This window comes from Chroicocephalus ridibundus, chromosome 1, assembly GCF_963924245.1.
Source record: "Chroicocephalus ridibundus chromosome 1, bChrRid1.1, whole genome shotgun sequence".
Lineage (NCBI taxonomy): Eukaryota > Metazoa > Chordata > Aves > Charadriiformes > Laridae > Chroicocephalus > Chroicocephalus ridibundus.
Genome location: NC_086284.1, coordinates 204,205,422 through 204,228,528, shown reverse-complemented (window position 1 = coordinate 204,228,528; position 23,107 = coordinate 204,205,422). Strand labels below are relative to the sequence as shown.

Sequence of the window (23,107 nt, the reverse complement as noted above, 5' to 3'; positions counted from 1 at the left end):
AGACTAATTATTTCATAGGGTTTCTTTGGAAAGAGTTCTGTGAGGATTTGGAGCGCCCTCCCCGCTCTGGTGTTAGGATTTATTTAAATTTATTTATAAACTTTCTCTGTGAAAGTAGAGAAATGCTGTAAGTGCAGAACTTGCAAAGTTTGTATTTCAGAGAGATCCTGGGTTTAGTTGTTTTTCTTGGTGGTAGCTGGTGCATGAATCTTTTCACTTAAAACTTGAACCCAACATGAGAATGTTGTCCTTTTGAAAGAGAATGAGGCTTAATTTTTAACTGTAAAACTTTCCATTTTAAGAATGGAATCCGCTTCTTAGTGGGAGCTGATTCAAAGGAATTAAACACAATTAACAGGAGGCTCTGCTTCAGAGCACAAAAGAAGCTGGGGCACTCAGAGGCTGGGGGACAGCAAACTGAAACAGCAGAGTATTTCATTGCCTGGTTAGTCATGTTAAAACTTACAGTGATTTATGGCAACTTGTGCAGTGCAAGTCACAGGAAAAGCAGATTTTATCTTAACAAGGATATTTGCTGCATCTATGTGAATTAGAATGGGACTGTCGGATATGCCATCTTAAATGCTAACTCCTAATTCTTCTTAAAATTTCTTGTTTTCACTATTCTCTTATTGGATAGGGGCAACAGAGCAGACTGCCACAAGGGAGAACCAGTGCAGTTCTCCGAGTTACAGAAGGGTATTTTAGATACCCATCTTTATTTTGTTTTAATCTTTAGGTTGCCTAGAGTTACCGGAGTCTTGTATCAATTAATGAGATTTACTGAGAACATTGCAGTGTTTGCCCAGCTTCCACTGGAAGCTGACCTGCAGCTCTTCCTGAATCCTCCCCTGCTAATGTGCCCGGAGAATGAAAACTGGGCAGGAAAGAGCCACTCTGCGTGGGACCTCGGGAGCTGTGCTCCTGTGATAGGCGGTTCTCGCATCCGTTTGCTCTGACCACTATTATTAATGAGGAGGTCTGCAAAGTAAAAGTTGGAGTAAAGCAACCCTGTTAGCAGAATTAAATCTGTTGTTTGGAAGATGGCTGTCCATTACAACATGCCCATAGGACTGCAAGTTGTCAAAAGCGGAAAGCCATGAGAGCAACATCTCCCAGGTTTTCCTGGGATTTTCTTCCTCTACTGGTCTCTTTCCTGAGGCCTTGAGACTTGGCAGTCTTGTTTTTAACAAGCTCTTTGCAGTCTGTTTCCCTGATAAAATTTAGCAGTAGTTTCTTACTACCTGCAGCATCCGCCCACTCCTGGTTAGCTGAGACTCTGCTCAGCTTTTTGTCCTTTAGATACTGGTAATGGAGCGGTTGATCTGTTCCTTTTTTCCCTGTTAGCGCTTGACAGATATTGTCTTGGTTTTTTTTCCACAAATGCAGCAGCCTCATTCTTCACTTGTAACATCTTTTTGTCAGTATAAGCAACCGATGAAAGTCAATACACACCGAAATAGCTTAAAGTACCCTTGTATCCCTTGACAGCTCGAGCATTACACCATGAATACTGCAGTTGAAACTGCTGATCTAGACTATTGCAAGTCATTTCTAGGAGTAAACCTACATGGGCTGAAGAAGTTCAGCCTTGGTTTGTCCCTCTACTAAGGACAGTCTAGTGCAAAATCCTTGTCCTAATAGTCAAAACCCTTTCAGAGACTTAACCGCTTTACTTGAGAGATACATACCTGGGATTTCTCCATAGTGTGTTCTGCTGTTACAGTTACATTGCACTGGCACCAAGCAGCTGTTACTGAAATGGTAGTGGGGAATCTCCAGACCATGGGAAGAAGTTGCGTGGAAGCCAGACATGGAAACTAGATGTTTAAGCTGAGCTGCTTCTCATAAAGCAAAGAAATGTACAGCACTTGGACTATAGACTTAAGATGTTGACTTAACCTGAGTGCGCTGGGAACACCCTTATTCTTCCTAGCATGCAAAATGTGCACACCATGGAAGGTATCTTGAGGAAGTACTATACTGGTGTCCGCCACCACCCCCAACCTCAAACACTGCAAATGTAGACACCATTTATTTTCCCATATGGTCAAAAAATGTGGGTTTTTATCTCTAAACGGATCACTGGTGTTTGTAGGCACAGTCTTGTTTGTGTATGAAGCCTCTAGTATAGAGGGAAAGTGAGCAGTCACTGTGGCTGGTATGTTTTCATTATAATTATAGTTATACTTACATTACTGTCATGGGTGCTACTTGCATTATAATGGTAGAGTTGAAACTTATTTTTTAAAATCAGGCCTTAGGCTGTGAAAAGCTTACAGGCCTTTTGTTTATTTTTCAGAGCAATAGTTATAAAACCATATAACTGGTACCTGTCTTCCTACAAATCATGCTGTTTCTTGCACAAGTGGGTAACTAAATGTAGTAATTCATATCAAAATACAGTTTTCTGCATTGATGATTGCAATGTATTTACCCTTTGCAAGCACAAAATTACTGGGAATGTAACCTAGACAGACAGTATTTTTATGAATGGCTTTCTAGAATACCAAATGAACACATGCAATGTCACTTCATAGTTTTTGTCTGAAATACTAAGTTTGCAATGACGTTAGTCTTTCTAGATTAGTTTTTTTTTTTTTTTAATTAATGGCAAGTGGTAGGTAAGAAAATGCATTCTTCTGCTCATCTTCATCTGAAGCTGCATGTTTGGAGTCGGTTGCTGGGCTTTTGATTATCTCGATTAAACCTAAAGCAGTTCACAGAAAAGTTAACCAGTTTAACTGTTTTAGTAAGTGCACTTGTAGAAAGAGGCACTGTTAAAACCAAGTTACTTCTTAGCTGAAGAGGGCTTTCAGGTATAATTGAGGGCATGCTTTTAGCTGTAGTTCAGCTTCTAAAGCTTGTTCATGTTTGCTTAGATATCGCTTCTCTTAGAAGTGTAGTAAGTTGGGTAAAGCATCACTGTAGTAGAACTAGGAAAGAAAAAAATGGTTTATAAACAGAAGTGCAAAGTTGGAAAGGAGTATTCATTTTATCTGTAGCTTTCAAATCATTACCTTTGTCCTCTGAAAATAAAATTTTTCTGCACAGAAAATCTTAGTTAATCCCAGAAGTGCTCAACTGTTATTCTGGGTTTTTTGGTGTGGGTTTGGTTTTTTGTTTTTGTCTGGGTTTTTTTTGAACCATGTGAAGATTGCATGGTGTTTATAATGCTGGCTTTCTAGCATATATGAATGGTTATGTAGATGAGTCCTGCCAAATATTTCTGGGTCATTATAAAACCATACTTCCCTGCTGGAAACTGCTGTTTGCTTGGCTGAGTCAGTCGAATGAGCTGGATGGCCACTCCTCAGCCACTCAGTTTTGCTCGTTGTGATCTCGCGCGCCTTAGCACAAGTCCACGTCAGCTGCCACATCAGAAGTCTCAAATGGGAAACGGAGTAGCTGAGATACAGATACGCATCCTGCTCTGCTGTGGAAGGGGAGGAGCTGCTGGCTGGGGAAGCAACTCTCTTATCTTTGGCTGTGACCGCCTCAGGGCTTGGCCAGTTTCATCTGCCTGTTTTTCCTAGGTGTCAGCAGGCAGCGCCTATAGCACATAGTCTGCGTGTGCTAAAGAATGTCTGCAGTAAAGCACTGCTTACATCAATTACTATTTATTTGAACTAAAAGCTTCACTTCTAAAATAGCTTAAGTACTGTTTGTCTTACATGTCTATACAAGCTATCATAAAGATAACTACTATATTGTATTTATCATTTTCAAGTGAAAGAAAAATAAAATGCTCATATTTTCTGAAGTGAGAAACTTTTATAATATGGTAAAAATAAAGGTTGCGTTGAGTAGTACGAACATCTATGTTGCTTCACTCTTTCACAATGAACGGTCTTCTGTAGCTTGTAAGTTCATAGAATCTTTGCAAAACTAATTCAGAGATGAAACAAATCAGGGCTGTTTACTGGTTGCTTTTTGTTGCTTTTAGTCACTTTTGGGGCTCATTGTTAATCTTGTGTTGTTATAACAGTTCAGAAATGCACTTTCTCACAATTCCTGGTACCTTTCAAGTAGAGGGAGCCCTAGCAAATTCGATATTGATAATTAGTGATACTCCTTCCCCTGCATGCCTGTGTGCACGCACACATACTTCTTGAGAAAGAGTTTTTCCCATTTAGGCTTTTGTAAAAATGCTGTTCCAGAAGTAATTAGGCTGCTCCTGTCTGGATCACTTTAGAAAAAGAAGAAAATCCATTTCAGTGTTGAAAGTTGCTAAATACAAATTGCTAGCTGTGTAGGTGACTCAATAAAAGACTTTTTAACTCTTTTGCTTACTGAAAATGTAGGTGTACGTTAGCAACCGATTACTTTGCTTATGTATTTTGAAGAAACTGTCACTGATGAGCTAGCTCGATTAATTACCAGTTCAGTTGTTTCATTTTTATGATGCTGTCTTTTAGCTGGATTTCTTTAAGGAATCATTCTGATTAATGTTTTGAAGTACTCTGAAACAGGGTAAATCTTAAAGCTAGATCTATGGATAGATTTGGGCAGCATAAGGGGAGTAACTTGTTTTAAACATGCTAGCTTTCTGGAATGGGATCTACAGCCATGAATTACAAGCGCAGGTTCCCGTTATGCCACGCTGTGAGAAGGAGGCCCCTCGGTAGGATACCCAGGAACTAGTGGGGAGAGTCTGACTGGGGTGTTTGGCAGCCTGGATTAAAAGGAGTACATGCTGGCCGTAAAGAAAGACTGGATATGGGTAACTAATTCTGGGTTGCTGGGAAGTGTAAACTGTGATCCAGCATCTGTAGTTCTAGGCATGCCCTTATGTTTTGGACAGTTGCGAGGATCTTTGCTTCAGGTTTTCGGGATGTTTAGCTTGATTATTTTGGCTCTGGTTATTTAAATCCCACTCTTTCCTTCTGACTTTGACACTCAAAATAAATTTTCTTTTTGCGTGTTTTTGGATTACTGTAACCTTGAATAATCTTAAAATAACTTTGGATAGAAGAAATGATTTGTATTAAAACTCCTCTTCCCAAAATGAACTGTTTTATGTATAGTTGTATATAGTGTGTGTGTATATATGTGTATATATATATAGTAATGTTGAGGCTGAGGGATGCTACAGTTACAGTGGTTCTAGCACTTATAAATAGTTATTTTCATCTGACCTTAAAAACTTTCTCAGTTCTGGTTGCTGTCATGTAAATTTCTCTTTCTGTTCCTACTGTTTAACAATTTTCAGTCAGCATTTTCAGAAGTATCTTTTCACCCTCTAGTTTTCCTACTTACTCTTTTGGTGTCCACAGATTGTGGCACGTTTTGTATCCCCATGTACATTGGGATGTTATTTGGTAGGGTAGTAGTTTTTAATTTACTGCTTGCGTGTTATTAAAGATTCCTGCAAATTTTTTGGGTTTTTTTTTTCAAGTTTTTGCTGGACTAAATTTTCTTTTAATAAACTGGGTAAATTAGGTTTTAATAAACCTTCACACTCTAGCCTGTACGTGGTAGGTTCTTGTCTATCTTTCCTCAAGTGTCATGGCTCACTCACTTTTTCCCATTTCATAAACCACCCAGTTTTCAGATTAAAAAGATTCCCTGGCTTGCAGAATTTTAGTGTAGGAAAATAAGTACTGTGATAAATAGTCCCTTCTTGATTATTCAATTTGTTGTATATTCATGTCTCTACTATGATGTGTGTTTTCCTTATACTCTTCTTGCAAGATACTGCTCTGGAGATGTCAGAGATAGTCGTTAGCGCTTTCATTATACAGGAATTGTACTCTGTGTTGGCAACTTTTTTTTTTTTTTTTTTTTTAATGAGTTGGGTTTGTATCTGTACCTTTGTATCTGTACCTAAAAGGGAGAGTTTGAAACTTGAAATTACTCTTGTGTGTAATGCAGCTCACAAAGGCTAATTCTATCTTTTGGGCAGGCTGCCTTTACAATATGACAGATGTGGTTCTTTCGAGTGGACACAATTTGAGGGTTTTTTTAGGTGAAAAAGGATTTTGTGTTCTTGATCCTTACTGATACATGCAACAGTGAAAAACTTTCTTGTGGTCAACAGAAGGAGTTATTCATCCAGGCTCATTAAGATGTGATTGTTCTATAAATTTGAAGCAATATCAACTAGTGAGGAACTTAATTTCTTTTTCTTCAGATGGTTCTGGGCCTTGGACTGTTCCGCAGTTGGATGCCATATAGTAACGCAGGTTTTTGGCACTAATTATGATACTGTTCACTCTGGTTTGGGCTAGTGGCTAGATAGAGACATAAAGATCTGCAGTTACTTAGAATATTAAATGTTGCACCGTACAGGTTCTTTAACTATGATGAACCAGCTCTCTCTCTGATTTAATGAATTAGTGTTTAAATAAAATACAAGACTAATGAAGTCTGTTGACTTTGGACGTCCAATCTAGAGGAGATACACCCAAATCTGCCTGTTACTGTGATTTATGTTCTTACAAAGCAATGTGGGTTTAGTGGTTGTGGTTTGTCCCACTTGCCCTTAGTTATTTCAGAGCTGTGCTGTAGCCAAGTACAGTTGTGCCACTGCTAAGAAATGGACTTCTACTAATTTGATGTAGGGAAGAGACTGAAATAGGAAAGTGTGCTGTCAGTCATCCTTCAAATAACTTTCAGTAACCAGTTATAAACTCCTGATAATGCCTGTAGTAGATATGTGCAGTGGGTGGAAAGCCTAGATATTAGAGGGTACTTGAGCTTTCCCTTGATGTTCACACTCAAACGCAAGCTGTTTCAATGAAGACTTTAGTTTTATCTGCTAGGGAAGTGGTTAGTGTACTTAGAACAGTGTTCAAATGCACTGCTTTCTCAAGTAGTTCCTGTTAGCATGTTTAATGAGGCACTCTAGTTGCTCCTTAGGCTCACTGTCACTACTGAAAACTGAAGTGTTAACTGTAACAGCAGAAAAGGACTACAAGACTATGAAAAGTCTTAATTTTTGTTTAGATAGAGCCGTATAATTAAAATATGTTGTAAAGTTATCTGTAGAATAGCAGTGGCTGACTGCTGATGTATGTGTGTTTGTGAAAGCTAATGGTCTTTTAAAATGAATATCCTTGACAGTTAAAATGTATCTATTTTGTCAATGATAGACATTCTTCTCTCCACAAACTACTTAAATGGATTCTTCTTGACGTTGACAGTAAAGAATATAAAATTATTGTGGAACTTGTCACTTCTTTCAAAAAGTTAACCAGTGTGTTGCCCTTATCCGTGAATACTGCTGCTCAGATGTGAGCAATGTTCTGAAATTATTGGTTGGCAAGAATGCAGTTTTTGTTAGAAATAAAGTAAAAACCTTAGAGTATAATTTGTGGGAACACAACTGAGAGAAAATACTTGATGAAAGTCTCTTTGTCTGTATAATCTGATGTACTTCTGGGATCAATAGTGTTTCAAGGCACTAAATTTAGATTGTATGTCCAATATCCAAGATGTAAGAAGTTTATCAGATTTCCTGCAGAGTTCTGGAAGAAAACGTTAGCCTGATGTTCAGCTGTAGCTTGGCAAGTTTCCCTCTGCCCCTTTTGGAATTTAGTATTTGATTTAAAAAAACAAAACAACCAACCAACCAACAACAGCCAAACCTTAAATTCATATTCAGACTTTCTCATAGCATAACAATCCCTATTAAGCTGTTTATTAATATTTAATTCATGATTCTCTTTGCCATAAACCTGCTTCTTTGTCAGGTTGCCTCTCCATCTGTGGAACCACATTCTAAAGCTGCTTGGAATCCTTACAAGTAGTACAAACCACTATGGGCAGCTTCTTAATGAAGTGAACTTTAAAGTTGGTTGCATTAAAGTTTAACTTTTTAATGAAAATTTGCTCTTACAAATTCATTCTGATACATGAAAAAACAAAACTATTACCTTGGTTAATTTCTCAGTACAGCTTTATGTGTTAGTGAAGAAAGACTCATTCCCGTGAGTATTCTGAAAGGAAATGTTTTAGTAACTTCTTTTTCTGCCTGTTTATTTGGAAATCCTAACAATAGAGATTTCTGTAATGAGCTGTGACTGTTCTTTTTTGTTAATAGAGATTAATGGCTCAGTCGCTGGACTCTGAAATAGGATCAAGGATATCTTTGCTTTTTGTTTTTGTGATTATTTTACATCCTGAATTTGGTTTCCAACTGGACAGTCTGGAGTCCCATGGCAATTTGTGCCAGTCTCCCTTATCATATGTAGTCCTGCCGGTGGGCCAGTACAGGCTTTTCATTTCATTGTGAACAGTTTGAGAGCTAAAAAAACCCCAAACCCTTAATGGGCAGGTGGATATCCTTTTAGCTGGTTGTATTCCCTGGTTTACCTGGTGTTGATACAAAGGGTCAGCACAAGCTGGAGGGAAGGAGGGACAGAACCATGATGCAAAGAGACACCAGCTTGTGGACGTGCCTCCTTAGCACTTCTAGTTAGCCATCAGTCCTCCTTATGCCTAAGCATGAAAGGCCGATTGGGTTGCGCGCGTTTTCTTTAAAGTTACCCAGGTCTTGCCACCTCTCTTGTATTTATGAACCTCGTGGGTAGTAATCTAAACAGCAACAACAAAAAATTGTCAGGAATCCTTCCCAATGTTTTTGTTGCTCCTGACGCTAGTTATTGGTTGACACCAGTGAAATGACTGGCACTTACATCCCTGCTACCTTGGAGCTTTTTTATTATGCTAGGAGTAGAAGTGCGTCTCATTTCGTATCCTGTCTTCAGCTTTTGTTGCTCATCTGTTTTTATGACGCACCTTCCCTCATGTCTGCTAGACACATGACTGGAGCCGTAGAGGAAGTCCTGGCCTTTACAGGATATGTTTATATCCACCTGATCTTGCAAAAAGTCTTTAAAATTATTCCATCTCCCTAGTATTTATTCCCAAGAACTTGGGTTCTTTCTTTAGTCCTTTCGTTTTGATACCTTAATCTCAGTTCTTAAAATGTATTTTTAATTCTCCTAATTATCATAGGAGTTCTCCTTCATGACCTTTTTGTTTCTCCTGTCAAGTAGGCTTGTTGACTTCATTGCTGAACTTATTAATGTATTCTTTATAATGCTTATGAATTCATACCGAAAATACCTTTCTGGTTGCTAATGTGATGCCTTTTCACACCTGCTTTCTATTGATTGTCTTAAAATTGAGCTATGCGCTCTCTTGTCTCTGCTTTCCAATGGTAAGTCTGGAGATTATAGTAGCAGCTCTTGTAATTATTCTCCTGTGTGATCTTAGAACTGAAAAAACATTTAAAATAATGATTTAAGTCCATTCTGTCATCTATTGCTTCCCATATAATAATTAGATACATTTTGTGGTCTGAATTTAAGGAACCTTCTATTATAGTTTTTTTTTTCTGAACTGTATTCTTTAATGAGAGCAGAAGGTTAATGCCCTGGTTACTCAAGTTGATAAAGATTGGGCTTGCCTGCTCTCTTTTCTCACATTTCATAGCTGTGGTGCACAATGTGGAGCTTAAACTTTCTCTGACAGGTTTCCAGTTAATTGTTTTAATTTTCTTTTCCTCACGTCTTGTCACTTATCGGCTTTATTAGTTAGGTAGTAATATACTTGCCTGCAGCAAGAATCTTTTATTTAGTGTGAGCAATTTAACAGTGAGAGCATATTAGAATGTGTCATCTAAGTGTAAATGAAAGCATTCTCATATGAAAGATTAAGGAAAGATTACATTGTAGTCATGTTTATTTTGCTAGGAAAGCTGTTCTTTGTTTTCAGATTTCTTTAATACCTATATATTAAATAACTACATAATGAATATTGGTTATGTATTTTAGAGATTTTTATAGTTAACATTTAATGCCTTGCTTCCAACTGTGCCTTTTCACAAGAACTTACTCTCCTGTGTTCTAGTGTGTCTTAAATTGAAGTTAGAGGAGGAGAACATTAATGCCATCTAAGGCAATTGAAAGCAAATCTGTAATGTAAAAAACTTTATAGAATCTCAGACATTATTTCCTTGAGGTGGTATGATTTTTTTGCTTACTTTGAGCTGTTTCAGAATAGCTTTTTAAAGCCGTGGTGTTTTTGTTTTGTTTTGTTTTGTTTTGTTTTTTTTCCCCAAGAACTTTGCTTTCCTGTGTGAATGCTTTCTGGAGGGCAGCCAGTCAAACTGGGGAGGGTTTCCTAATTACCTCCTCCCGTTCCCTGAGACCTCCTGCTGCACTCTGTTTCAGGCTCGGAGTAGCAAAGCATATGTTTTGGTATCTAAGTGATAACTGGAAATATGTAACACAAATTTATCTTCTAAACTGAGGTTTTTGTTTATATGTTTTGAACCTACAGGTTTTGGAAAACCCGGTAGAGGAAGTAAGGTTTGAGTACAAAGCTAAAAAGGCTGGTTTTGGCAGCAACATTGTGAAGAGTCTCAGGGTGAGAAAGCTGACATGGAAGCCACGGAATCATTTTGGTTGGATATCGACCTGTGGAGATGGTCAAGACCTAACTGAGCATGGTCCTGGTCAATCTGCTCTAACTTGAACAGGGGTTGGACTAGATGATCTCCAAATGTCCCTTTCAATCTAAACAATTCAGTGTAATTTTGAACTAATACTCCAGCTCCTTAGTTTTTCCTAAGAGATCACATACTGTTCATTGTAGGTTTGATAATAAATAATGTTAACTACTGTATTAATGCCAGCTGAATAGCTGGTACCATTGGCTAGCTTGTTGAGGTGTGCAAGCTTCCCCTTGCCCTGCTAACTCCTGTAGTCATTAACTTTGTGTCAAGAACGCCACAGAAGGAATAAGCCTCCTCCTGTCATGGTGCCTCTTATTCAAGACACTTCACAAACATGTTTTAACCTTCACACTACCCTCATGTTACAGCAGCAGGCTTTAGTTTTACCTGTAAATGGCAACTGTTGTGTTAGCTGGGGCTAACCGTGGTTCTAGCAGTGTCCCGGCACTGGTGGCGTGCACTGAACGTTGGTGTTAGCTGTTGGTCTGATCAATGGCGTGGCTCTGGTTTTTGGATGCCTGAGAAGCAGATTTGGCTGGCATGTTTTGGACAAGATTTCTCTGCAGATCCTGTGTAAAATCACCCTTCATTAAAAGTTGAAGGGGGGGGGAAAAGATAGCTTTTTTACAGAGTGTATATTGTTTTTGATTGTGCCTATCTTTCTAACTGCCTTCCAGTAAAATCCACATAGAGATACTGCCATCTTTACCTCTCAAACTAGCTGCACTAGTGATTATCTATTTAAAAGATAACCTTCTTGGGACTATGTGTTATTTTCTAAAGCTTTTAACCGTATCCATGTTTGCAGGGCACGGGGGAGGATGAATGCTAGGGACTGAATTTCAGTAGCTTCCAGGAGGAAGATGGAAGGTCAGTTTTCTCTTTGTGTCCCCGAAAGACAGAATCACAACCCTGTTTTTCTTCCCTGTACTTACGCAAGTCTCTGTTCTGTTTCTGTACCTGTCAGCTCCACGTTGGAGGGCTTGGTCTCTCATGTCATTCCTGCTGCTCTGCATTTAGTCATCTTCTCTCGTTTCCATGTTACTCTTGCAAACAGCAGGGAAGGTGTTTATGGGCCAAATGACAGAATAGCCACTGGCAAGCAGAATTCCCCCCCCACCATCTTTGAGTTACTATGGCTTTGTAGTGATGAATGATCTAAATAGAGTAGTGGAGAGCAAAGAATGGCCTCAAAAAACCCTTGAGAGGTGTGAAACGTCTGGTCCATTGAGTCACGAATTCCCAAACCTGGTGATTAACAGAAGCTTGTTTAGAGTGTAGCAGGGGGATAATTTGTTGCTCGTTTTGCTGTTGAGCCTTTCCTAAGCCTCTACTGCCCGTTGCAGGCAGAGACTGTGGCACGGGGCTTTGGGCCTGGCCCCACGGAGCTGGCTGCCCTTCCAGTGGGAAGATGGCCACGCTGCGGTGGGGGAAGAAGCAGCCTGAACGTGTGGGGTGGCGTGCCCGAGGCAGAGGGGGTGTCAGGGGAGCGGGACGGCCCAGCCTCCTCGGAGCAGGGCTGCCGCAGCCGCAGGGCCCTTCCCTTCCCCTCCACCCCGCCATGAACCTCGCGTGGCTCCTCGGTGGCTTCAGTTGGCAGAAGACGGATGTGCTCCTGTGCTTTCTCATAAAGGCTTTTCCCTTATATATGCGCTGTCTACATCGCTTTAATTATAATTGGTTCAAATGCTGATGTGAGGGAAATATCCCTAATGGTGGACTGCGTTTGAAAAATTGCCTCTCTATCAAACATGCAAAGGGCTATTTGAATGCATTTTTCCCTGGTGCATTTTGGTTGGTTTTGAGAAAAGGTTGAATAAATTCTTAATGTTTTTTTTTTTCTTCCTGACACTTTTATGTGGTGTTTTTTGTTTTCATTCCGTGTGGGCTGCTCGGTCAATGGGAGGAGGAGGCATTGGTGGGTCCTGGGAGGCTCTGCCAGGAGCTAACTGGGTTGTCATGCTGAGAGGCTGCTGCGAGCATTTACCTGTCGTAACAAAGGATCTGCTGATGCCATTTTATTGTTAAACAATCTATATTCCTTGCTCGAGGTTTTGGAGGCTTGCAGGAGTTCTGTCAGGCTAACCTTGTTGCTAAAGACGATTTTGTGCTCTTAGTTCGGTGAGTCAGCTAGGCAGTGAGGTGCCGGCCGAAGCCTACGCCATTTTATGACGAAGCCTTTCTGCCATGACACGACCTAAGAAACAGTGGCCGAGCATCGGCATGCCTTTAGGTGACCCCATTTCTTGCTGGGCTTGCGGCAGTGGCCCATGCTGGTGTGGAGCTGTCGGTGGGACCCGGTGGAGCTGCCCCAGGATGGAAGATGTGATGTCTCTGCTGCTGCTGGGCTGTGCTCACTGTGCTCACCTTGTATCTCAGCTGGCTTCAGTCGAAATGTGTTTTTTGTCTGTGTGCTACGTATGTGCTTTCAGTTTTAATGACACAAGAAATTGCTGTTGGTTGTCACTGCTAGTTCTCTTAAGGAAATAGGGATATACATTTCCTTGAAATGAGAGTGCGGTTTCGTTAGTGGATTTGGCCACCACCAAAGCATGTACCGCACCCGACTCTGCTCTTCATATGCTGTTGAACTCCTGTTTTTACAGTTTGTGTTTGTGCGTGCTCCTGTGTGTGTTCCACATGGGCATTTTTGTCTTTTGCACAAATGGCTCATTTAGAGCCATCGCATAACTCATAGGAAATACTGCCAGTGTTAAGACAGAATAAAAGGCAGCTGTGCTTTAGCTTCAGTCCTTGCTTCCTTATGGTGGTAGAGTTTTTAGCATTGCATATGGAATACTTACAAACCAAGTCAAGAAACAATGCGTTCCTTATAACAATAATGAAATTACACAATAATAAAACAATAATAATAATAATGATGATGATGCTTGGCCTTGCTTTTTCTTGGAGGTGGAAACCATGCTAAAGTTCTGTTCAAACTCAGAGCTGTGAGCACTTGGCATCTTCAGTTAGTCACTTTGACTTATGTGTGCTTACTTGGATCGTAGAATCTCTTTTTTTCAAAACTATAAATACACTTATGCTTTTTATTTAATCTTAGTATACATGCAATGTGAAATGAAGTGAGTTATTCCTTCTATCATTACATCAAACTTTGAACTTGCAATACAGTCGCTAGCAACGAGTGTGTGCGCCCATGGGTATGCTTCTAGAGTTCATTAGGTGCATTTTCCTTCTTTTCATCTTTCCAGACCTGGAAATAAAATTCTTCCAGCTTGTTCCATTTAAATGGTGTAATATTTCATGATGTAAAAGGGATGTAGTATCTCTTTTGATTTTATAACTGTAATTTAATTTATTCTTGTAGGTGTAGCATCTATGACTGTGCCAGTGTACATCGCAGAAGTTGCTCCTCCACACTTAAGAGGCAGATTAGTCACCATTAACACTCTGTTCATCACTGGGGGGCAGTTTTTTGCAAGTGTCGTCGATGGACTCTTCAGCTACCTCGCGAAGGATGGATGGAGGTTTGTGAGTCTTCCTTGCTAAAAGCAAAACTGCCGTGGTTGTGATTTGGTTGACAGCTATTCTAGTTCTTCATGGTAAAATAGAGTTTACATATAAAGTGGTAAAACTGTATGCTGAAATGGAACTTTAATAATTAACTCTTGCTAAATGATATCCATACTGCTTCCACTTAGGCTTAATATTCACAGTATTTTTTGACTTTGCTAAACTTTAAAATGGAGGAGCAATAAATATGCATCAACAAGCTTGAATGATTGTCATGATGTTTATGAAAGTAGCTTGCCTTTTGCATTTAGCATAATTATATGCTGATTTTTCAAAAACAAATTTCCACTAAGTATAATGCTGTATGTGCAAAATACAGGTGTATTTCAAATAGTCTTAATCTGAGCAGTAGTAATCCAATCAGAATTGAAGTGAAGGATATTGTAGCATAACTTTGTAGTTAAAAGTTTAGGTTATAGAATAATATGAATCTGTTTTACTGTACTTTCTGGATATTGTGGTGTTCTTGTAGACATTGCTAAGTGTTTCTGGACTGCAGCCTTATACCTACTGTCTTTAAAGTGGTGTGTAATTTGAGATGGATGAGAAATTTCAGTGGCTCAGTATTTTACTAGCAATGCTGACTTGAAAAAATAATTAACAGAAAAGCGTAGGAGGAATAACTTATACTGTACATTCCAATTTCTGGAAACTTGTGCCTAATTATGTGTGATTTTCTCTTGAAACGCTCTTGGGAAAGAGACGTGTGTTGTTGTAGAGCCTTCGGTTTCTGTTGCTATAGCCTGGAATCATTGTGCTGTTTGAAAATTCTAATTTGAAGGATCCTCCTCCCATTCCCAAAAGCTTGCAACATAAATATTATTCTGTACTCTGGCTTCTAATGGAGCTGAATAGGGATTTCTAGGTGCGCCGACATTTGAGGTTTAAGTTAGGAACAATTAATCTGGGACTTGGTACATAGAAGAATTTAGAAGCTGATCTTTTTATAGTATCTATAGAAATCTGACTTAAAACAAAAAGTAAATGTTTTCTTCTTAATGAATCCATGGTTTAATTTGTGTATGGCTGAAGGTTCAGGAGTTTGAGTTTTTACTTTTTGTCCATACTACTGTTTCTTTTGTCCCTTTCGTAAAAAGATGTCACGTTTTGACATCAAGAAAAAAGTCACTTCATGCTGATTTTGTTTAATTTTAATTTAATTTAATTTAATTTTAAGTTTTAGGTCTATTTTGTGCTTTCTGAAAATGCATTGGTTACTTTAGCTCAAATGAAATAGCATTTCAAGTTTTTATGTGAAGATTTTGATGACCTTTTCATTATGATGCAGCTGCATTTTCTGACAGACTGTGTGTCCGCTTACAGAGAATGGAGAAACAGCCTTCACTGAAAGAAAAACTTAGTTTTATAGGATTGCTAATCCCCTTCTGGAGTTAAAGAAGTATGCTCAATTTTGAGAAAAGTTAATGGCATGCAGTAATGTATTTCTAGGTAAAATACAAACTGAAGTACTTGATCCTCAGTGCCAGTTATGCTAAGGATGTGTTTGTAATCTGGGTTTCAGTAAATACTAGTGTATTGGAAGAAAAATATAAGCTAGTATCTGCCAAGTATTGATCTTATTGGAGCTTTCGTTTTTTTTTTTAATTGTTCAGATAAACTAAGATATTCCCTAGTTTGAATTTTTGCAGCTCAAAAGTAAACTTCTGCACGTCTTTGGAAAAGATCAGTCAAAGAGCTGGCAGTGTGGTATAGGATGTATCAGTTTTCACATCAAGCAGTGACATAAGATTGAGAAGTACACTTGCATGTAAATAATAATTTACATATACAAAATATCATTTCAGTTTGTTACACACACAAGTTACCATCTTTTGGTATGTTTCTAAGTATATTTTGCTAAAATGGAAGATTAAGTGGAAAGCAATAGTCATTGTCAAATGTAGATTTCATCTTTTTGTGAAACACTGGTCTTCTGGTATGCTGCTATAGCTTAAATAGGAATGAGGCCCCCACCCATTGAAAGGCTGCAAAACTGTTGCTGAGAACTTCTGCATTGGTGTAACTTATTCTTTTGTTTGGAACAAAAAATAAGCTACTCTGTTAAACTCAGGCCTTTTAACCTATCTGAACTGAAAAAATGAAAAGTAAAATTTAGAACCTACGGACTGAGCAAGGATAGGAGGTTGGGTGTTTGATCAGAGCTGTGTGAGATGCTGACTTTTGAATATCTCCAACAAGGGACATTTCCATTTCTCAAGACAACTTGTTCAGATGTTCAATCACTGTCACTGGGAAGAATTGTTTTCCCTCGTTTTTGATCTGAATTTTGCTTGTTGCAACTTGTGACTATTGACTCTTGTCCTCTCACAGTGTTCATCTGTCTTTGTCTTCTCTATGAGCTCCTTTTCTGTTCTGAAAGATGCAATTAGATCTCCTCTTGTTCATCTCTTTTCCAGGCAGCACAAACCCAGTTCTCTCAGCCTCTTCTTTTATGTCATACACTCCAGTTGCACAACTGTCTTAGTGATCTGTTGCTGTTCCTGGGTTGTAGCTTGCTTTCATGTTGGTGGTCCCAGTCTCCCAGATTCCGCACAGTGTGTTGAGTAGTGAGGAGTAATTGTTCCTTGCATCCTGCTGGCTCATGCTGGATAACTTTTGCAAAGGCAGTAATGCTATGTTTTATGTACGTGCCAAGTACTGTTCTGGATTGAGTGGATCGAAGTGAAGTGAAGCTGTTGACAATGCATTGGTCAGAAACTGAGGCTATGCTAGTGGTGAGGGATCCAAAGATTCTCAGCTGCGACGCTGGAGTTGTTAATAGGGGATTGTGTACTTGTCTGTCCTCGGCTAGTTCACAGCAACCTAAGGGAAGAGTACAGATCGTCTGTCACCTGGAAAGAGTGGCCAGCAAACGCATGGGGAGAAATCACAGATGTTCACTCCCGAGTCATCACATGAGAAGGAAAATTACATCAATTATTGTAGCTCTTAGTGACTGAATGGCTAAGCATTGGAGTGCTACAAAAAACAATAAGGAACTTCTCTGCTCTGCTTGTTCTTGGAAATGCTGGATATTAAATTAAAAATAAACCACAGAAAACAAATATTTAACCTGACTCTTATGTCAGGTTAGCTTTATAAACCCTGCTAATGCCATCTTAATAGTATTGCAGCAGTATGTCTGAGAAGCAGAAATGTTACAGCAGACTTATTAAATTTCATGCTGGATTTTTTCAGGTCTGCTAGACATCTGGCTTCAAATGCCAAGTCTTGTACTCTGTATAGGAAAGAACTATATTAGATTTCTGAAAGCTGGCTCACTGCATGAAATGTCTAGAATTGCCTGCTTTTTCTCTAAATTGTTTATATCAAAATTGCTTGATCTGAAAATTGCAACAACTCTTGTACTTGCAATGGATGTATGCTCTTAACTGAACATTTTCCTTCTGGCCTGCTCCTTGTACTCGACTTTGACCAGAAACATGTCGATTGGAAACTAACTTGAGTGAGCGAGCACTTCCCTTACATTTCTTTTTTATCTTGCCTGTGGTAAACAATCCAATAGAGTCCAACTGGTAGGTTTAGCAGGTTGGATCGAGCTTTCAGGAGCCTCAATTGATTTTGCCTCCTAAGATGATTGCAGGCACCCAGCTGCTTAGTTCTGGAGGCCCTGCTGCATTTAAGGGACTGAAGGGCTTTGCAGGAGCAGAAATTAGGTAATACAAGTGTGAAGGACTAAATCTGTTTATTTAGATGCATTCAAAGATCCTTTCGCTTGCAGTTTGACACAATACAGTGACTGTTTTTAAGCTCTATGGTTTTGTTTTACTCTTCACTTGAAATAGAGAAGGCTTTCTAAATAGCACTGTAATGCAGATATTGAACATACAATTTGGTGAGTTTCAGTGGTGTGTGTGTAAAGGTGATTCTGTATACAGCTATCAAAATGTTTGTGGGGAGGGAAAAGCATAGGAAGAAATGAGGACATTAAAGAATGGCAACATTAGAGAATGAGGAATGAGAACATAGTGAATTAGTGACACTTGTTAGGTATGTTGGCTGAAGACTACTCAACTAATAATCCTTCCACAAGCTTTGTGATTTAAATTTATTTTCTCCCTTCTGCTTTTGTTTTTTTTTTTAACTAATGATGAACTATACCATTCTTAAAGTGTTAGAAAATAAGAGACTTGCTCACAGATTTCTTTCTGGAGCAAGATTTACTTGTATGACCTTTGGAAATTTTTGCTAGTTTTAGGAAGAAGGCGAGGGCTCAGCTTGGGGATGGAAAGACTGTACTGCATGCACATTGTCCTGGGATGGCCATACTCTTTGCATTACCTTTTGGGTGTTCTTTTCCGCATTCTCTGGTTTTCTGCCCTGTTGTACTGCTCGTGTTTTTCTTTGTTAAATCTACAAATGCCTCTAAGAAAGTCTTTTTCTATTTTCATCCAAAATGCATTTGGGCTTGACAAGTACATTTGGTTCATTGCCCTGAAACAAGGTTTCCGTTAATGGTTGTGCTCTCTTTCCTGCTCTATTAGCAATCTCATTTCATAGCATGCTTTATAAAAACATCGAGGTGAGAGACTGCCGAATCATCTGTGTGAAAGCATGCATCCTGGGGTATGAAGAGAGGAGCTAGAAGAGAGATTAGCAAATGTCCTTAATCTCCTGATTGATGTCAAGGTGTGAACCTGTTTATGAGTACAGACTACCTCAGAATTCAGTCTGAGGGCTAGTTTCTGAAGGTGTTTTAATGATTATAACCACTGATGTGAAACCTGTGATAACTGCAGTAACGTATAGGTGACACTAGCACCATTTAAAGTCTTTATTGGAAGTGAAAAAAAAAATCTCAGTGAAGTGCAAATGGGAAAAGGTCAGATTTAAAAAGCAGAACAAAATTATATGTTATTCTGCAATTCTTGTTATTCTTGTTAGTGTTTTATTGAACAAATATAAAAATATGACGTGTATAGACCAGAACCACCCATGAAAGTCGGTGGTATGCTGGTCTTCCACAGTCTTTCCCCACACTTCAGCTGGAGCACGTTGTGGTATCTGTGGATGTTGTCACAGGCATCAGTGCTGATCCCTGGAAGCATAGCTCTCTGGCTGGAGGTAATTCTCTGTTCAGTAGAGAACTAGCCTTAATGCTGTATATAGTACACCCCGCTGGGGCATCTCAAATGCAGTTTTGATTTAAAACTTAACATCGCAGCTCTGGCTAAAGATGTAAGAGCAGACTCTCTAAAAGATGTAGTGTAAATTGCTGTGCTGGCGAAATTAACTTTTTTCAGTGTTTCTGCTAATAGTCAGAAATTTTCAAAAGTAAAAGAGGCATATTGCTTGGTCATCTATGTCTGTGTATATGTATTACATATACATATGTATATAATTAAAAATTAAGCATTTTTCATTGGCTGGTTTTGGTTTTGTTTTTTTTTTAATATGTCTGTAAAACAATTAGTGGGATTTCAGTCTAATTTTTTGCCATCAGCAGCATCCATTTGTTCTCTGTGCCTTTGGTTTCTCTTTCTGTTCATTCTTTTATTTTCACGGAAGGGGTAGTCGATCTCCAAACTACTGGAATATTTCAGGGTTTTTATTTAGTCCGACTTGGTGTGCTTGGGACCAGTGGCTATAGGGTCAGTGGTGGCAGAATAGTCAACATGTCCTTGAGATTTCCTGGAATTGAAAGAGAAGATCCTGTTGTCTAAAATACTTGCAGAACATGGTTCTTTAGCTTCTGGTGATAAAAAATACAAGGGGAGGAGGGTTTGACTTGTAAATTACAGCTTGAGTAGCTGTAACTGAGCCTTCTCATAACATGTTTTTGTAGGCATTTATTTATTTATTTGTTTATTTCCAGGTACATGCTGGGCTTGTCAGCCGTTCCAGCAGTTATACAGTTTCTTGGATTCCTGTTTCTTCCCGAAAGTCCCCGCTGGCTCATTCAGAAAGGCCAGACTCAGAGAGCACGGAGAATTCTGTCTCAAATGCGTGGCAATCAGGCAATCGATGAGGAGTATGACAGTATCAAAAACAACATTGAAGAAGAAGAGAAAGAAGTTGGAGCAGGTATGCTGAATGCTTCTTAGCCTCTCTATGAATGAAGAGATAAAAATCAGAAGAAATATTGAAATCGTAGCCTGGGGGAACTTGACATTTTGCTTTTTTTTGTCTATTTTGCTATTGTCTGAAATATTTCATATACTGGTAGCTTCAAAAATGAACAGATGTTTCTATGATCCTACAGTTTTAAATTAGGTTTTGATTTCTTAAGTGAGGGAAAAGTGAAGTTGTGTAAGATTCTAAGTTTATACCACCTACGCGTATGTGAGAATTGCACTCAAAAAAGTACTCGGTTTAAGAATGCACATCTTGATGAGTGGAAATAAATACTTCCATCAGTGAAAAAAGGCAAAGCAGACACTAGGGAGGTCAGAAGGCATTTTACATGCCTGAATTATCCAGAGGCCGTATCCTGGCTGACCATATTCTAGATAAGTAGCCTTTGATTTACAAAACTAGGCATGTAATATAGAGATTCTTCTTCAGTAAAGGCAGCTTCTGAAAGTCCTTTTCATCTGCCCCCAAGAGAATAAGGCATTTAAATCAAATCCTTTGTTTACCCTTTTGTATCCTTATGCCATAGGACTTCATGTGTGTACTTATAAAGCAAGATTACCATTCCATTGACTTTGTGTCCTCTACATATTTTTCCTTTGCTTTGTGCTGAAAGCATTAACCTGGGAACCTCAAGCAATGCTCTTAAGTAAGGCTCATCTTAATTCTTGCAATCATAAACATCGATAGGAAAATACTGTAACTTCTCAGAGCTGGTGGAAAGAAAAATGCAAGTTATTTTATATCTGTGTAAATTGAGATTCAACATTTTATAATGCCTAATCTCATTGCCTCATTGAGTTTGATTTTGAGCCTTACAATAAATAATTAAGTATCTGGAAAAAGTTATTTGACACATATTAGCGAAGCGATTTTCAAAATACTCATCATTGGTGTGAAGCAGGGCTGGATTTTTTTTCACCCATTCTGTTTTTGAGGTTTTTGGATAATTTTGTCCAGTTCTTTGGGGAGTGGGGGATGGGAAATAAAGTTCATTGAAGGTGATTTGATGAAAAGCTGAAGTGGATGTTCATAGAACAGCTTGTGTTTGAGTCTTGTGCTGAGGTTCTTGATCCTGATTAGGGATTGGGCTGTTCAGTTCTGTGGGAAGTGACTTAATGTCTAGTATTAAAGTTTTTGTGCTTTGTAGAAATAAAAGGAGCAGGTGTTTGGCCCATGTAGTCCCTTATTTTCAGTCACGGGGCTATAGGCATGACCTTGTTTTCCCTGTCAAATCTTTCCCCATGCAGCTGTTTCACTACTTGTAAACTAAATGTACAAGGACTGACTTGAGCTCAGTTGTTAAATTAGTCCTCTGTACATTTGTAGCTTGGACAGGCACGCTAATTATCAGGTTGTCGGTTTACTGGGGTGTGCGGATCTCTTGGTTTTCCCCACACACTCCCTCGAAAACTTATTGTGTTACTGGAGTTTCGTTAAATCAAGCACATTCCTAGAAGAAAGCTTGGTTACAGAGAATCAGTGTTTTCCACAGCTTCAGAGTTGTCACCAAAGGGCATTAAAAAAAATGAGGGTAGTTACAAGTATATGCTGTCCCACAAATGCTTAGCAAATTGGCATTGGATAGTTATGGTCACTCTCATTTTTCATTATAACTTGGTTATAATTGCCCTTGTTGTTATAAAAAGGTATGTTGTGTGTCAGCACCAAGACATACATTATTTTTGTTACCTTTCTATGACTTACAGGTGGTATTTACAAGTGGTGTTAAATTGTAGTTACTTTGATTTCTTGAGGAGTTGTCTGGATCCTCAGTATTGAATTTGGCATGTGTAATGTGAAAGAAACTTACTGTTCATGGTTTTGTTGCCAGGTGTTCAGGTATTGACAACTTCAATGTGTGCTACTGCATTGACTGCAAAAGACTTTGCATTTCATTTTGCTTTGTATATTTTGGTTGGAGGGTTGTTTTTTTTTGTTTGATATATTGCTGTAGTACTTTTCGTATTCATTTCTCCTATTTGTGGCAGACAATGTTTTAAAACACTAGTTAATAGCAATGACAAATGACATTAGTAATTGCTATCAGACACTTTGGACGTCGTCCCAGTTTTACAAAAAGCTTTAATGACCCTAAACTCCACAGTGTGTGTATGTGGCATTCAAAGAAAGATAACTTTGTAGATCGAAAATCAACTGGCTTACTTTAGGTAAAAGTGCCTTTTCCTTCCCTGTCTTTTCGTTTCTTGAAAAATAACAGGTGTTCTTTGTCATTAATTGATACACGAGCATCTTTGCCAGTTTCTTAGGGCATAATTTTCGAAGTGAAAATAAGCCTGTGTTTGACTCCTCCTTTGCAAGGGAGTAACAGAATGTAACCGTAACATATTCTGCAGTCCCACACTAAAAACTAACTGTTTCATCAACCATTCTTGTCACGGAAATAATGAATCACAGGGGAACTTCATCTGTGTTGTTTTAAGCTACTTTCCTAAAAGTTTGGTTTTAATGTCTGTCGTAAAAGGAGAGAAGTTCATTGCATTTTCCACGTGGTCATCAAGCAGTTTCTGTCTTGAAAATAATAAAAATGCCTACAGCAACAAACTTCTGTTTCAGAAGTCTTTTGTACCAATGTGGGATACCTGTTAAGCGAATGATTCACATTTCTTTATCCTTTCCAGTACATTCAGCCAAATCACTGCTGCTGATACTGCTTAGCAGCTTATATTTTAGCATTTTCAGATTGGTAGGTATCAGGATGTGTCTTTTCGACAAACACTTTCCCCATGACAGGTTATGCAAATGACATTTTTCTGTTCAGTCATGAATACTGCTTTTGCGTGCTCTGTTCTGTGCTCCCAGTGTGACTTTTGGTGTTATAACCTTGCATTTTGTAAAGTGAAGGAGAGGGCATTGCATTCTGCAGCAACATTACAAGAGAAGTTGAATCTTATTTAAGTCCAGCTGATCATCGGCTGTTAACGTTACCCCCCTACCCCTCCGATGGTGGCACTGTAGTGCAAAAGGGAGGTGGTGATAGGAAAATGCAGG

General features: G+C 38.8%; 1 protein-coding gene across 1 annotated transcript in view; it reads left to right on the top strand.

Moving 5' to 3' along the window:
• SLC2A13 (solute carrier family 2 member 13) overlaps nt 1-23,107 on the top strand; it is a 168,365-nt gene that overhangs the window by 16,752 nt on the left and 128,506 nt on the right. Inside the window, exons 2-3 of the mRNA XM_063323407.1 lie at nt 13,797-13,956; nt 19,839-20,047. Of these exons, the coding sequence (XP_063179477.1) occupies nt 13,797-13,956; nt 19,839-20,047 (369 nt within the window). The remainder of the gene's footprint in view (nt 1-13,796; nt 13,957-19,838; nt 20,048-23,107) is intronic.